Source organism: Cuculus canorus, chromosome 11 (genome assembly GCF_017976375.1).
Source record: "Cuculus canorus isolate bCucCan1 chromosome 11, bCucCan1.pri, whole genome shotgun sequence".
NCBI classification, from domain to species: domain Eukaryota; kingdom Metazoa; phylum Chordata; class Aves; order Cuculiformes; family Cuculidae; genus Cuculus; species Cuculus canorus.
Window position 1 is genome coordinate 10,057,175 of NC_071411.1, and position 15,902 is coordinate 10,073,076.

At 46.6% G+C, this 15,902-nt stretch overlaps 1 protein-coding gene across 3 annotated transcripts in view; it reads left to right on the top strand.

Moving 5' to 3' along the window:
* SRGAP3 (SLIT-ROBO Rho GTPase activating protein 3) overlaps positions 1-15,902 on the top strand; it is a 123,756-nt gene that overhangs the window by 86,494 nt on the left and 21,360 nt on the right. For all 3 annotated transcript variants that reach the window (XM_054076564.1, XM_054076561.1, XM_054076562.1), the window contains exons 7-11: positions 8,270-8,491; positions 8,995-9,096; positions 9,348-9,545; positions 10,903-10,987; positions 13,445-13,472. In XM_054076564.1, coding sequence (XP_053932539.1) covers positions 8,270-8,491; positions 8,995-9,096; positions 9,348-9,545; positions 10,903-10,987; positions 13,445-13,472 — 635 coding nt within the window. The remainder of the gene's footprint in view (positions 1-8,269; positions 8,492-8,994; positions 9,097-9,347; positions 9,546-10,902; positions 10,988-13,444; positions 13,473-15,902) is intronic.

The following is a 15,902-nucleotide window of genomic DNA, read 5'->3' on the forward strand; positions in this document are numbered from 1 at the left end:
CAGCTAGCACTGGGTACTGTGGAGGACTAGAAGTAAGGCTGCTGTTACCAGGTAAGTAAAGTGGTAATGGCAGAGTAGCTGGGATGCCCAGGTTTTACTCTGGGATTTGCCACTTGCTCGGTGAGGCATGCAGTCCGGCGCCGTGCCCACAGCCTCAGCAGGGGGACCGGCTGAGCTGGGCAGTCAGACACCACGGCTGTATTTCATCTGTGGGGTTCAGCCTTCCAAAGAAGAGGGGAAACTCAAAGGTGGTGAAACCACAGACTGCTTTGTTAGGATCTATTTTTAGGCACCTCCTGCAGCTCATGTCATTGTTGGTTCCGTCAGTGGTTGGTTGCCTGGGCACGTCTGTGCCTGCAGAGCCGGCACCGGCAGCAGCTTTGCTGTGTGCAGTGCTTTCCCTGTGTGATTGCACGGGGACGTGCCCCCGGCCTGGGTAGCTCTGCGTGATGCCAGTGGCTTTAATGAAGAGATACTGATTTACACAAGTGGAGGGTTTCTTTGAGGGCTTTGCCCTGTTTTTTGAAGCAATTTTTTCAGCGTGAGGAGCCTTTCAGTTCCACAAAGGCACAGAGGTTGCTCCCATGCTGTCCTTTGAGTGGGCTTTCTGCCACATACCAGGCTCCTGACAGCCCTAAAAGCCAGGTATGTTTTATCATGGAAACTTCATGCAAAGCATCACCGCCACTGCACCATCATGTGGAGCAGCATCTGTAGCTCAGAATTTGTGCTCTCTTCACAGGGAGGAGTTCCTATACAGCAGCTTACCATGCTGTGCTTTTGCAGCTAGGAGATCTGGCTTCAGGGTATTTCAAATAAAGTCAACAGTGCAGCAATAAAAAGAATAAACAGCTTCCATCAGGAGGAATTAGACTGTCCCAAGAGGCTCAGTGCTCTTTATTGCATGGCTGCTGTGTCCCTATTGCCTGGTTTCCCACAGCAGTTTAGGAAAGCCACTGCCAGCCCACAGCACCCAAGCTGATCAGCTCTCCCTGCTGCTGGGGTGGGAACCCTGGGAAAGAGAAAATAGTTGTTTTTAGGAGGTGCTGTCACTAACTTTGCAGAGAGCTGTGAGCTGAGGAGTTAGAGGTGCCACACAGCCACCTGAGCGCGAGTGCTTTGTGATGGGAGGCTGCAGCAAGTGCTGGTGGCCATAGATGACATACACTGACACCCCTGTGCATGCACAGAAGGTGCATGGCTCGCTGCGGTGCATGAGTATCTGGGGTGCCCTGGGTTGGTGAATAACGAAAACCTCAGCTGCCGTGGTTGCAGAATTAACCCTTGAGCTTTATTAGTGAGTTCAACAAAACGTGCCTGGGCTTGCGGAGAGCCCCAGGCGGTAGTCCTGATGTGTAAATTCCTTGGCAGGGCAGAGGCTGTCAGTGGACATGGGTGATAAAACCAGAAATACCCGTGTGCCTTTAAAAGCTTCATGCATTTTAGGAGAGTAGACGGAAGGAAAAGGATTGGATCTGTATCATCTTTTTTCAACACAGAGCTTCTGTGGGTAAAGAGAGGAGGGGGAAGAGGTGCATTTGCTTGATTTTCTTTCAGAAATTTGACATAATTTTTTCACATACCAGTACCCTGGTTTAGTAAACTTATATTACTCTTCTTCTGTATGCAATTTATTAATAATAGCTACCTGTTTGTAAGCAGAAACCATAAATCATCATACTGTAATAACTAACCTGTTCTTAGAGTACTATATTAAGCTGGAAGAATCCAATCAATTCACATTTCCTAAGTTTTGCCAGACCTGGCTTTAATAATATGACAAAACTACCTTTTTTTTTTTTTTTTCCAGCCAAGTTTGCACGTAGTAAACAACATATTCCTCACATGGATACCACAGACTTTGGGGTTGGCTTGCTAAATTAATTACCACATGTGCTGATTGTTTTATGATTTAGAAGTGTCATATGGTCTGTAAATTTTACTGCCTGAAGGCTGCGATCAGCCTTTGTCTGATAGACCTTATTAGCTTTGTACAAAAAAGCAACAGCACTTTCCTTTAGAGAAAAGAATTTCTTCCTCACTCTTGGGGCTGTTTTTCCCAGTAGCTTGAAAGTCTAGCCTCAAGGTCTTAATGTCCTTTAAAAGATTAACTTGCTGGTACATTCATCTTAAAAACCAAGCCACTGACACCCAAATAAACTCCCAGATTCCCCAAAACACGGAACAACCCAAACCCTGTTAAAATGCCCTAAGAACATACACATGGGAGAGAGGGAGTTGCTATAGAAAGACCAAAGAGCAAAATTAAATGGAGGTTAAAAAGACACCTACTCCAGGGAACATAGAGTTAATTAACTGTAGCTAAATTCGAAAGGGACTACATAATATTTGGCTGTGTAATACTTATAGTTAAGGAATGTTTGATTAGAAATAATCAAATCTCATGCTTCAGGGCGTGAGTTGATTACAGCAGGGGTCAGGGAGGATCCTCCTGTCCTTCCCCTTGTTTGGCTAAAAATAAATCAGCCATTCAGGTGTTCTTACATCTTGGTTTGTCCCTCAGGCAAAACACTGAACTTGATGGACCAAACCTGTTCCTTTGGAAGAGATTTGTGGTAACTGTTGAGCAGTACAAGCCAGGCTGTGGTGCGTGGGGGACCCTTCACTCAGTTCAGGAAGCACTTTAAAAACATGTACTTGTCGAAGGCTGTCGGAGAAAGGCAGCCTGGTAGCATACATCACATCCCCTTGGTATTATAGCATGGGCTTCCTGATTCCTGGCTTCAGACCACAAAAACCTGATAGTGCCTCATGTAGCCTGTTTTGACTGTTTGTGTGCTCTGTTGTAAAAACAGGCATGGGTTTGCTGTGAGTCTGAAATTTGGGAACTCATGGAGGGAGCCCAGGGGGGTTTGGTCCCGCACTGTTGGACGTGCTGGTTGCATCCTTACCGTGTGCAGCTGTTCCCTTGCAGTGCTGGCATCTGAAACAGGAGCTGCAGCCGGGCCCGCCTCGCATGGTAAATGTCTCTGGGGCAATGCCATCACTGGCATTTTGTGGACAGAGGTAGGATTTTGCCAGCTTGCAGCAGACCTCTGCACAGCGAGGGGACCTGCCTTCTCTTTGGTTTCAGATTCCCTCAGCATCCTCTTCACTTAGCAGAGGAGCTTCTCATTAGGTTTGGATGGGCCTCAAATTGCTGAAGCTTAAAAGATGGGCTTAGTCTTGAGGATATCACCTTTATATTTAAAGCAGTGCACTTTCTAGGGCTGCACCCACTTTCAAATGCTGACGAGTTTGGTGACCCTGGAACCCCTCAGGCGCAAAGCAGCGAGTGTCTCCCTTGCTGTGTCTTCTCATCCCAGCACTGCTGGCATCCCTGATAACCGGCTCCCGCACTGCATCAAACCCGCAGGGGAATATTAGGGATAATATTCATCAAAAGGAGACAGCCCTTGCATTTATTTTTTTTCTTCCCATCTTTTCTGAGCAATTACTTGTGGATGCTGTTGTATTCCAGCCCTTTCTGCCTTCTCCTGGTGTGGTTTAATTCGCTTTGCTGCCTGGATCTGTATTACAGCATGCAGAGCCTTTTTATTGTAGTGGAATCTTGCTTTTTTACAAGCTTTTGTCATGCCTTTGCTAGAATACCTGTTGTGACAGAGTTTGTTTCCATGCTGTTTTGCTTTGGGGGAAATGCTATGACTGCAGGCTGCGAAGGTGTGACCTTTTTTGTTTTCTGCATATTTAATACCTAACAAGTAAATGTTCTTATAAGATGAGTTAGACACAGTACCCTGACATAGTACCCAGCGTTGTCATGGCCAAGTACAAGCATTACCCTGGTAAAACATTATTTCATGCTTTGTGACAGATACATCAAAAATATTTCTAACTATTTAACCAGTGATGAAATGAGGCAGTTGCATCAGTGGTTTAGAAAGCATTTTCTTCTCTCTGGAGCCCAGTACTATTGGCTATGCAAAACCCCTCACTGTTTCTGCAGAACTTCATCATTCATATTAAGTCCTGTCAGGTTGCTCTGGATCTGCCAGTTGCCATCCTCACTGCTGTCGCCTCTCTTCTGAAGAAGATATTTAACTCACGGGGCTTGGAGGACTTGACCTGGTATGTTGAGGGGAACTACTGTTAACCTGCCCGAATATGCAAGAGGGTGAATGGAGCAGCAGAGCTGTGCCAGAATATCTACCTGTCCCCTGGGGACGTCTGCCTGTTCTGGAGGGCAGGGCAGCTCTCTGTCTGCTGCTGAGGAATGACTGAAAGTAACTGCTGGACTGCAGAGTGGTTCAGGCTTTGTTATTTTCCACCCACTGGATGTTGCATTGTTCTTGAAACGTTGCTGCTTTTTTCCGTACTGGTGCAGTTTGGTGCCTCGATTGTGATGGGTGGCACAGCTTGGTTACTGCCCCTTTGGTTTAGACCATCCAGGCCTGATTTTCAAAAGAGATTGCCCTTGGCACAGCAGCATGACCACATCCCAGGGAAGAGCTGGCTCTCCCTTAGCTGCCCGATTGAGATTGCCTGAAGGAAGATGTTGAGATGTTTGCATGAGGTTGGAGCCCTGCTGGCTTTTCTCCTGGCTTTGAAGGAACCTTTTAATATGTTTCTGTTTGCACTCCTGTTTCTAAGATGAGGTTACTGGCACTGGGCTTACTGGCTTGCGGTGGTCTTGTGCGGGCCCTGGCCCCTCCTCTGGTGCAGCTGTGTGGTGTAAGCAGTGGAGACACACACATGTATTGGGCTGCTTCCACAGCATTTTGGCCAAAACCAGCTTGCTTGAGCTTCAGGGTGTCGGTTTATTTCCCAAGTTGAACACTGTAATATTTCCACCGCTTGCAAGGATGTTACCAGACTTAATGAATTAACATATGAAGAGCTTTGAGCTCTCCAGATGAAAGGCATTGCAGAAGGGCTAAGGATTATTATTTGTGGTTCTAATTTATTTTCCATCAAAGGGATGTGAGGGGTAAGAAAATGCCATTTGTTCTGGAGCTAGGAGCAGGAGTTTGAAGTCTCTTTTTTCTTTCTTTTTTCTTTTCTCTTCCCTTTTGTGTATTTCTCTGCGAATTTCGTGGAAGTCCCCTTTTTGTCTTTTCTTCTCTGGCACCAGTGTGTGAAGCAGTGGGCACGGTGGTAATGACCAGAGACTTCAAGGGCTGTAGCGTTAGGAAAGTGCCTGCCCTAGTTTTCAGTATCGGCTGATTTCTGAGTATTGCAAAGAACCGCTAACTTCAGTGCGAGTTCAGCATCAAAGTAAAGGCAAGATTTCACATAGAAATTTCTCTCCAAAGCATCTGGCAATACCCTCAACCCTGTCTCCTTGGATTCTGTGGCATTCAGTGATTTTTTTCCTTTGTAATAGCTTGGTTTTGTATGCTTTGGGAATTTCTACGCTTGAATAGTGGCAAATATTTTCTCCTGGTGTAATTTTTTTGTAGTCAAGTAGTGATAATTTCCAAAGGAGTGGGATAATGACAGTGAGGGATTGGAAGATGTGCTGAGAAACTTGTACAAACCTGTTTTCAGGGCACAGAACTGCAGTTGGCTGATTGTGGCTGGAGCGCAGATCCTCTTCCAACATCGGCACGGGGGTCTTAGCCCTGAACCCTGCTTTGCCTGCCTGGCAGTCCCCTTGGCCCATGATGAACTGGGTGGGTTGTGGGGGGCAGACTCACACTCGTGGTCCTGGCGTAGAGCTTCCCTCATGTCTGTGAGCTGCCCGGGGCACCGTGACCACTGATTCCATGGCTGGCTCTGCCGGCGGTGCCCATTCTGCCTGTAGGGTGCTTGGGGTGCACCGAAAACCGGCTGAGAAGAGCAGGGCAGCTGCGATGCTGCATCATCTCAACTCACAGTTTTCTGTGTGCAGCCCTGGAGTGATTGTAAAGGCATTCATGCTAAAATTTCTCATGGGAGAGACTTGCAGTGCTAGAACAAGGTTTTGCCTCAAGCAGTGACTAGAAATTCGCCCCAATTCCTCATTTTTTGTGTTGGTTGCTGATGTATGAAGGCAGAGCTATGCTCATCCTTAACTGCCCACGTTTTCAACTAATCAGATTAGAAGCAGGATAAATGGTGGGTTATGACCGCTTGATATTTCCTGTAAAAATCCTCATTGTTGCTTGTGTGGTTTAAAAGGCTGGATGGGGATAGGCAGGCTGCGCTTATGGATCTGTGGGAAGGACTTGGCCCATTGTGGTTGTGCTGCTGCTTTTAGCCCAGACTAAACTAAACACAGCTCTGCGTGTGACTTGATGTGAGCTGAGGGTTGTCTCTTCGGATCAGCAGAAAGCACAAGATGACTTCTTTGGTTGGAGCTGCTTGTGGCACCAGCTGAGTTTTCATATTTCACTTTGAGTTTATCAATACTGATGTTCTGGTGCAGAATCGCTTTTTATGCCTTTCTGCATTGGTTCAGTAATGCCTGTGGATGCTGTAGAGCTGAGGAAGGTGCCTCTGAAATGCCAAGTCCCAACAGGAATTCTGCTGATTTAGAAAAGTTGTCTTTTTTTTGAGTAATTTGGGTTATAGTATCAATCTTTCTTCTTTTTTTCTGTAGCTTTTTGTGGCATGCTGGTCCTTCTGACAGTGGTTTTGGTGGGGCTGCACTGGGGTTGAAGCTGGCTCACCACATGCCTGCCCATGCCATTCCAGTGTGGTTTTGGTTATAACTCTGACAGTGAGGGCTTCCCACTTGTTCTTTAATCTGTGTGGCAGCAAAGTGTCTTAACTTCAGTAATAAAAGTTGTCCTGTATTAGTTTTCATGTAATAAGAGTAATTCACTGGCAATAGTTAGCGTGGTTCTATGTGCCGTGGGAAGTATTTCTCAAGGGATCCCTCTGCTTCTCCCACGGAGGTGTCGCTGTGACCCATAGACCTCCGGTGCCTGGGCAGTTCTCCGCAGATGGTGGTGCTTGTGTGCAGATGTACCTGAACAGCTTCAGATTATGAGTGTATTATGATGCTGATCAGAGTGTGCCATGCCCCACAGCTGCACCTGTGTTGTGCCAGGAGAGGGGAATGAGTGCACCAGGGCATATGATTATGAAACTCCTCACATAGGATAGAGTATAATTATCTAACTTTATGTCCTCTCTCAGGAACTCCAGCCCTCGCTTATGTCCCAGAAATAAATGTGCTTCACTTTTGGACTGCGGCTCCTCTGTTTTCATTGCATCCTCCTTACAGCCTCAGAAGAGTGTCTCAGTCTGATGTGTTGCACTCCTTCTGCTTCTGTTATCCTCTCTGTCTTGCCTTTCCCTGCAGAACAACATCTGTTGACCTCCAAATTTTGGGTGCTTCTTTGGTGCCTCTCCTTGCCCCCAACTCCTGAGGCTGCCTGCTTGCAGCAGTGCCACCAGTCAGAGCAGGGCCCTGTGGAGGTTTGCACTGTTGAGGACTGGGAGTGTGGGGTTGCTAAGAGTTGCTTTTTCTCAGCTGTGATTAAGTGTTCATAGCAGCAAGTCCCTGTGCTATTGCTATACGTAACATGCCAAACTCAATTATATTGAAAAAAAGAGTTTTAAAACGGGCTTTTGTCTAATGTACAGTATTTTGGCAGCAATTAGCTCCGAGTTTTATCATTTTCCCCAAGGTGAACATGAGAATGATCAGTTATGCATGAGAAACTGCTCCGTTGTGAGAGAGGAAGGCAGCTTCCTAGTGAGGATAAAAGAGTTTGCATATACTGCAGGGCATGTTTTTCAGTGCCACCTTGCTTGAACATCCGTCTTTATTTGGTAACTTTAGGAAATGATTTCTTTGTGTAAGATGTGCTTGCAGGGCAGTTCTCAAAGCAAGAAGGAAAGCGCTGGGGATGAGCAGTGGCACAGGTCCTCCATCCACTTCTTTCTGAAGGGCTTCTGGAGGACAGAGGTTCTGCCATCAGTGGGGCCCCTGCGGTCACACTGGCCCTGGAACTGAGCTGTTAGTCAGGGAAAACTCTGCTTTTAGGTGATTTGTTTTCCTCTGTCCTGTCTTGAGAAGATCCAGTGTCCTTAGCAACGAAATGAAGGGTATTAAACCCTGGTGCTGTGGCGAGGGTCGAGTGCAGGGTCGCTATACTGTCTGGCTTTTTGTTCCCTGGTACCTCTTCTCCTTCAGTTCTTTTTCTTTCATTCCTTTTCATATGGTATTGCATTCTGCTGTTAAATATTCCCCATTACAATAGGGTTACTGTTTCTCTGGGTCATACATTAAATGTCCCAAAAAACACTGTACACATGACCCTACAGAACAAGGGTAGGGTTTATGTGTGTGACAAGACTTTTCTTCGGTATTTCTCAGTGCTGTGACCTGGGCTTCCACGCCAGCCTTGCCCGGACCTTCAGGACATACCTGTCTGCTGAGTACAACCTGGAGACTTCCCGCCACGAGGGACTGGACATCATTGAGAACGCCGTGGACAACCTGGATGCACGGAGCGACAAACACACCATCATGGACATGTGCAACCAGGTCTTCTGCCCTCCACTGAAGTTCGAGTTCCAGCCTCACATGGGGGATGAGGTAGGGTACTCACCTGAGGGATTGCGGAAGCGCCTCACAGTGTGGCTTGGGCTGGCTTCCTCCTCTTCTTATCCATCACTGTTAAATTATTTCTGATCCCTTATCCCTCTCTTCTGTCTTCACATGCTGCTATTAGTGTTTCTTTCTTAATGAGACGTTTGGTTCATTAGGGCTCCTCCTTTCAGTTTGCCTCTTGCTCCATATCTCTCCCAATTAGGAAGCCTGTGGTTTCATTCTCAGCTGAACTGCCCAACAGATTTGTAAAGTGGAGCTTTGATTTACCTGCTGTAATTGGAAAACTTCAAAGTGCAGCTTTGAAATGCTGTGTAGAAAATGCTTTGTGCTGGCCCAGGTCCAGGGCACTGCTGATTAGAAACTGGGTGATGCAGCCTCCCTGCTGCGAGGAGCTTGTGGGTACTGGAGAGAATCATTTAGGTATTGTAATGTGTATGTCTGGTCACTGAGCACTCTTCTGTCTCTTTCTGACACTGCTTCCGTCTCAGGTGTGTCAGGTCAGTGCCCAGCAGCCTGTGCAGACTGAGTTGCTGATGCGGTACCACCAGCTGCAGTCCCGACTAGCCACCCTCAAGATAGAGAATGAAGAGGTAAGAAGTCACTCTGCGTCTCATGTTTGGCCTTATAGGCAGCATCATTCAGCCTTTTGCCTGTTGTGCAAAGGGTTTCCTGGTGTGCTCAAGTGTGGAGTCCTTCCAGTGGCCATGCTTAGAACTTCCATTGACTGCATCTAGCACAAGAACAAGCCTGGGAGGAGCTGCCTGTTGGCCAATTGTTTTGGCTCAAGATGTGTCACTGTCCTAGTCTGCTTCAAAACTGTGCTGTCTTCTATTTCTGATAGGTACGAAAGACTCTGGATGCCACAATGCAGACTTTGCAGGACATGCTGACAGTGGAAGATTTTGACGTTTCGGATGCCTTCCAGCATAGTCGCTCCACTGAGTCGGTCAAATCAGCTGCATCAGAGACCTACATGAGTAAAATAAACATCGCCAAGAGGAGAGCCAACCAGCAGGAAACTGAAATGTTCTATTTTACGGTGAGTCTCATCTCATGTGATATGGGACACAAAGCATTAATTGGTAGGGCTGAGTCGCATTTTAAGTGCTTATTAGTGAACAGCAAGAACCAATTCAGTCTCTTTAAGTATTTGTCTTCTGTCTGATTTGGGGTTGGAATGCATTTCTTAGTGGCAGGGCAGTGCATAGGGAGTGACAGTCGAGTGTCTGCCTTGTTCTTCTTTTTGAAGGAACAACTGGAACAACCAGTTGTGACCAAAAGCTTACAGAAATCAGTAGAATGTCTCAGAGCAGGGCAGCAGACTCCAGCCAGCCTCACAGTGTGTCCCGTTCACTGGCTGTTCCCAGAGGCCTGTGCAATTCTGAACCATCAGCCAAGCCTTCCTTTTCTGGCCTACACAGCTAAAATCTGCCCTTCATCCATGGCTGAACTAAATGGTCATCTGCATCACATGTGAAGCGTTGGAGGAAGCTGCGACAGCTTGGCTTTGCAATGCCTCAGTGTTGTGCATGTGCTGGGTAGAGGCAGTTGTGCTCTTTCTCCCCTGCAGCCTCACTTCCAGGCAGATCTAAAGTTCTCTGTTATAGTGCTTGAAGTATAAGTAATAAGACATCAATTCAGCAGAAGTAGCCCTCATTTAAGCATGGTTAATAGGCTAAAGTTAGTAGCATCTTCTGGTGTATTACATATGCACAGGAAAGTTTCTACTTACTTTTAACAATATTATTATTCCAATTCAGTGGGAAAAATACTACAGTTTTTGGTATGAGTTATGCTTGTGGGCTTTTTAATGCTTTTTTGCAAGGATTTGATCTCTCATTGTCTGTCTTTTGTGCATCCCTGTCTCCCTCACCCCTCTTATCTGTAAGATTACTTGCTCTCGAGTGTTACTGGTTGTCAGACACAATGAAATTAGAAGTTGTGCTGCAGAGTCAGTGCAAAAAATGCATAAAGCATTTGATTGCTGACCTGGGAAAGTCTCATGCACTGGGAGTTCTCGCTCTGCATCACTTGTTTGCACAAAGGCAAAGGGCCTGTCAGTGAAGGGAAAGCCTCTTTGATTTTCCAGGCCATTCCCAGGAGCCTGACAAAAGAAAGCTTTCTTTGAACTCTTTTCTTTGGACCTCTGCGTTCCCAGGCAGAAGGTGCAGCACCAAGGAGACTGGGGCTAATAAGACCATCAGGACTGTGGCTGGAGCAGTGAGAAGTGATTAGACCGTGCTCAGCCCTGCGGTGCATCTGACGTCTGCTTTGTTAGTCTGTCAGCTTTGTGGAGCCACCCCTCCAGCAGCCCCCCAGGCGAAAGTGTACATCTATCACAGACTATTTTTGCAAAGAGTCTTTACCCATGTTGTTTCCTTTATTTTTAATTCCAGAAATTTAAAGAGTATTTGAATGGTAGTAACCTTATCACGAAGCTCCAGGCTAAACATGACTTGCTGAAGCAGACTCTTGGAGAAGGTGAGTTGCGGGATTAGGTCCAGGGAGGAACCTCCTATCGCATGAGATAATTTTAAACGAGGTGTCATCTTTCAATCTTACCTCCTGTCTGTGTTTTCCTGAGTGACTGATGGCTTCTGTGGTTGGCTGCTACTACTGAGTTTAACCAGTGCTGTGTAAAATCATTATTTCCCTGGAATATTACCTTTTTTCCCACCATTCTTTGCAAATGAAATTTGTTTGAATCTTATACTGTGTGCCAAAGTGTTGTGTTACTTCTCCAGCAGCAGAGATTCCCACCCACTCCAACTCTGCCTTTTTCCTTTCTCTCCCTCTTTTTCCCCTCTTAGTCCGGCCCTGAACACGTGTATTTTCTTGTCCTTGATGCTGTGCTTCTGTGTAACAGATTTGTCAGCAGCGTTGTTGATTTAATAGGCTCCTTGCCCCCTTGGCCATAGGTTTTTGATTTACTCTAAACCAGAACTGCAAAATCATCCTTGTTTTTAACTTTTCCGTAGCAGACTTTTATTACTCCAGATGATTTCACGAGTTTCATTTGGAGCACATACACCTGAAAAGGCTTCATGCAACAGCGTAACTTCTGAGGGAGGCAACAGTGCGTGTCTGCAGGTGGAGTCGGCCACTGCTGGGGTAGTGATGTACAGCCATGTCCTTGGGAGAAGATTTTGGCTCTTTTAAAGGGTCTTAAAAAGTTGCATTATTTTCAGTGTAAAGAAGATAGAAATGAATTAGTGTCCTGAGTTTCTAACTAGGAAGGAGCATGTTTAAATTGAAATAAAGGAATGGCTCATGGTCGTGTTTTAACAATACAAAAATTGGACTACTTAGAGTGGAAAAAAAAAAAAAAAAAGAAAAGAATAGCTTTTTGTCGGCTATTTTGCCAACATTTTCTCTGCCAAATTTATTTAACTTTAAAATCCACTTTCTAGTTTGGTCCTGTGGTATGTTCCACTCAGTGAACACTGAGCCCAGGCAAGGTACAAAATGTAAACACAAGGAACGATGCAAGGGTAGATACTAAGGGCTCCATTAACATATTTCTTTTCCCAGGAGTTTCAGTACTCTCTGTAGCTGCCTTAACCTCTTATCACCCTGCGTAGCAGCTGAGTGGCAGCCCTTCTGCATCCTCACCGAGGCAGTCCTGGATTCCATGCCAGCGTGACAGGGGTTGTGCGAGGCACAGTGGTTGCCGCGTGCTGCGAGCCACGGCTCCCAGTGCTGAGTCCCTGAGTTCAGGCATTGACATAGGCAAGGGGGGTAGAGTGTGAAGTTCACAGAAACTGGGCCCATCTAAACTCTTCCCAGAGATCACAGATCTTAATACAGAAAAGAGATCTTGGATATGGTGCAGAGACTCCTATGGGTTAGTGCAAGAAGTGATGAATGATGAAATGCCTGGGGTCAGGCATTTTAATTCTCTAGAGTTGTGCAAAAGTGACCATGGAAGATTTTCACATCAAAACTTCCTGAATTTCTCCCAGGCCATGGCATCATCCTGCTATGTAGGCGTTCAGCAAATATTTAGCCCAGAAATGCCAAATGCTGCATTTCAGCATGAGCTGATTCTCATTAGGAAGAAGTCTGGGTCTGCAAAACACTCATGTGGAATTCTTTTCTTTTTCAGTGAGGAATTGGCTGCAAGCTTGCTTTTCGCAGGTGCCAAGGGAGAGCAGGAAGGAGGCATGTGCAGCCAAATGCTTCCTTTTATGTGTCTTAGAAAAAGGAAGAATAAATCAGCTTTCCTGGCCTTGGGAGAAAGGCACAAACAGCATGTGAAATTAGTTTTTTTCAGTGGATTGACAAATACTTTAAAAAATGAACAGATTTTATCAGTGGTGATATGCTGCCATTTATATGAAATCCAAGTACTAAAAATACACGAAGGGAATGAGAATATTGACAGCCAGAATAGAGTCTGCCTGATGGTGATTAGATGGGCTGTTATCTCACAGGAAAAGCTGGGGAACTGAATACTCTACTGAATTCAGGTGCTATTAGTGGTCCTCCATGAGGCAGTTGGATAATCTCAGTGGCCTCCCTGGGGGACGTCAGCCCTTATCAGACTGCCCCTTTCCTGCTTGGGCCTGGCCAACCCCCAGCTGGTGTAAATGAGCACTTATTGCAGAGGACTTGCAGTACAACTTGTTTTTTACAAGATCGGCTTCATATTGCGAATAAACCTTTATTATCAGTGGGAATTGAAGATGCTTTCCCTCTCTTATGGCTAAGTAGGATTTCTAATGTGTCTTTTAGTAGTTTGGGCTTGTACAGCAACCAGCGTGGCGTTTCCCAGCCTGTGGGGCTCTTGGGCACGTTCAGCTTCTTTTTGCCAGAAGCCATTAACGCAGGGTTTACAGAACCAGAAGTGAGTGTGTGAGTGTCTGTACAAATGTGTTTTAATGGTTGTTTGGTGGTGACTAATGTGGATAGATGATGGAAACTTGTGTTTCTTCATAGGTGAAAGAGCCGAATGCGGAACAACCAGGTGAGCAGTTTCTTCCACTTCATCTGCTTTGGGGAAGGGCTTGCTCTGGCAGGAGGAGGGTGGTCATGGGAGAAAGGGTGGTTTGCTTTGCTACTCATACAGCTTGATGGGGTTCAGATTTAACCATCTTCCAGCTGCCCTGTGCTGGCAGGCCAGAGGGCAGGCAATCCCATGCTACCCACATCACTGCTCTGCTTCTCAGCTGCATTGCCCGAAGTGGATTAATTAGGGTGATGACAAACAAGCCCTTGTTTTTGCTGCAGTGTAATTTCTAGCTGGCTGGTTCTGAAGTGCCTGGAAGTGCTGTATCAGCACGGTGCAGTGCAGTGCCTTGTATTATAGCTGAGGTTGGGTTGTGTTCAGACACAAGGGTGTCCACCCAGTCCCTACCATTCCTGCTCATTTGAGGACTTTGATATGTCCCCAAAAGCCTCTCCCAGCTCTGGCTTCTTTGCCTAGTTGTGCAGGCTGCGTTCAGATTCTCATCCTTATGCAGCAAGGGATATCGCTGGGGGTGAATGTAACAGAGAGGAGGCTTTCAGCTGTGTCCAGTCCATAAAGCATCTCCACAGAGGTCTGGTGGCTTGCTGTTAGTGTCTTAGTTTTCAAACAGTAAGACACGTGCCAGCAAAACCCTCAAACATCTCCCGAGAGCGTGTACAACCTCTCTCTGTGTTACCATTTTACAACTCTGTTTCAGTGTTTGATAAATTTTCAATACCAGTAAAAAAAAAAACCCATTCCATGTTAAAAATGCTGAAGCAGATGGTGAAGCCTGGGCTGCCTTTCCAGGCAGGAAGGAGGCTGCCTTAGAAGAGGGCAGCAGGGTGCCTTGCTCTCTCACCTTCTGGCTGGAGTGGGACCGTGCTGCTGGTGCCAGGCTGAGTGGTGCCAGGGCTGGGCACCCACTGGGGCTGTGGTGCAAAGCAGTGTGGTGCCATCAGGATGAAGAGGGGCCTTCCCTGCCTCACACAGGCCAGAGAGCGGGGATTGAACAGTTTATCACCGCGTTGATGTGCTCCAAGGAGCTGCTCTTGACTGTGCTCCCAGACCCCCTTCGCATCAGCCATTGTGGCGGCTGCTGCTATCACTGCCTCTCCCTGTGGGTCCCAGGAAAGCTGCCCTACAGCACCCTGGTGCCCTTGGTGCCCCAGGGGTGTTGGAAGCTTGTGGCTGGTGGAGGCTACAGACACAGCCTGTGAGCGGAGCTCTGGTTCTTTGGGTGTGCCAGCCAGAGCTACCTGCTGAGCTGGTCAAGGAAAGCATGCCTGAATGACTAGGTAAAATAAAATCATAGGGAGAATTTGCTCTCAAGTACTTTGTATATTAGGAGTGAGTGCCCATGGGGTGGTGGTGTCGCAGGCCAAAACAATCAAAGGAATGAATAACAGCCTCCTACATGAGGGATGATGGCACAGCTGCCTGCTGCTTCTGTTTGCTTTTATTTCAGCAGTTGCTTTTACTTCATAAAGGAAAACAAACAGGAGACAGTCTCCTTCTTGTGTGAGGCAGTGCTGTAAGTGTAGGCAGAACAACCCTCCGACCAGATACAGCTGAAGGCCAGGCTGCTGTGGCCGCCTTGTGCCAGGGCATCACCTGGGGAGAGGAGATTACATGGCAGCAAACAGCACTGGGTCTCTTGTCTGCAGCACAGGGCTGACTCTCAGCTGAGCACTTACATGGACAGTAGTCATTTCTGCTCCTCAGTTACCAGTCAAAGGAGTGTCTAGAAGCTATAGGAATGTGAAGTCAAATTACTTAATTAAAGGCATCTGATTAAGGAACCAGCAGATCACAACTGTCACCTTTACATCATAGCTCTGTGTAAAGTGTATGTGTCCAGTCAACTGTGCTCTGTGAGAACTTTTGCGTGAAGGCTCCTAACACTCATTTGTGTTGGCAGTCAGGATCTCTCCTGTACAGACATCCACATAGCTCTGAGAGTAGAGAACAGATCAGAAATAGGTTAGAGATTTTATGCTATTTTTCTCCCTTTTCTAGATCAAGGTACTTGGGTCTTAATGTCCTTCATTATCAGAAGAAGAAATCAAAATGCGAATAGCACTTATGAAAGCAGCGCTCCACCCTCCAAAGTTCTGATCACTGCACTGAAATAAGTCCCATGTTCCCATGAAGCAATAGGTATCTGTTACTGTTACTGAAGTCAACAAGGGATTCAAGGTCTGCTCCCCATGCCTGATGAGGACCCTCAGTCACTAGCTTGTAGGGGTAGGCTCACACTGCTTCCTAAGGTGCACGCATACCTTTCCTGCTCTTACAGAGTTGCTAGTGGGTTTGTCTATGTGTTGACTGGGCCCACCTTTTTGTTTGATAGTTTGAATTTTAGCAATTCCTGACAGAAAAAATGAAGGACCGTTCACATCCTTGTGAATGTATTCCACGTAGAAGTTAGTTACAGAGCAGTAGAGG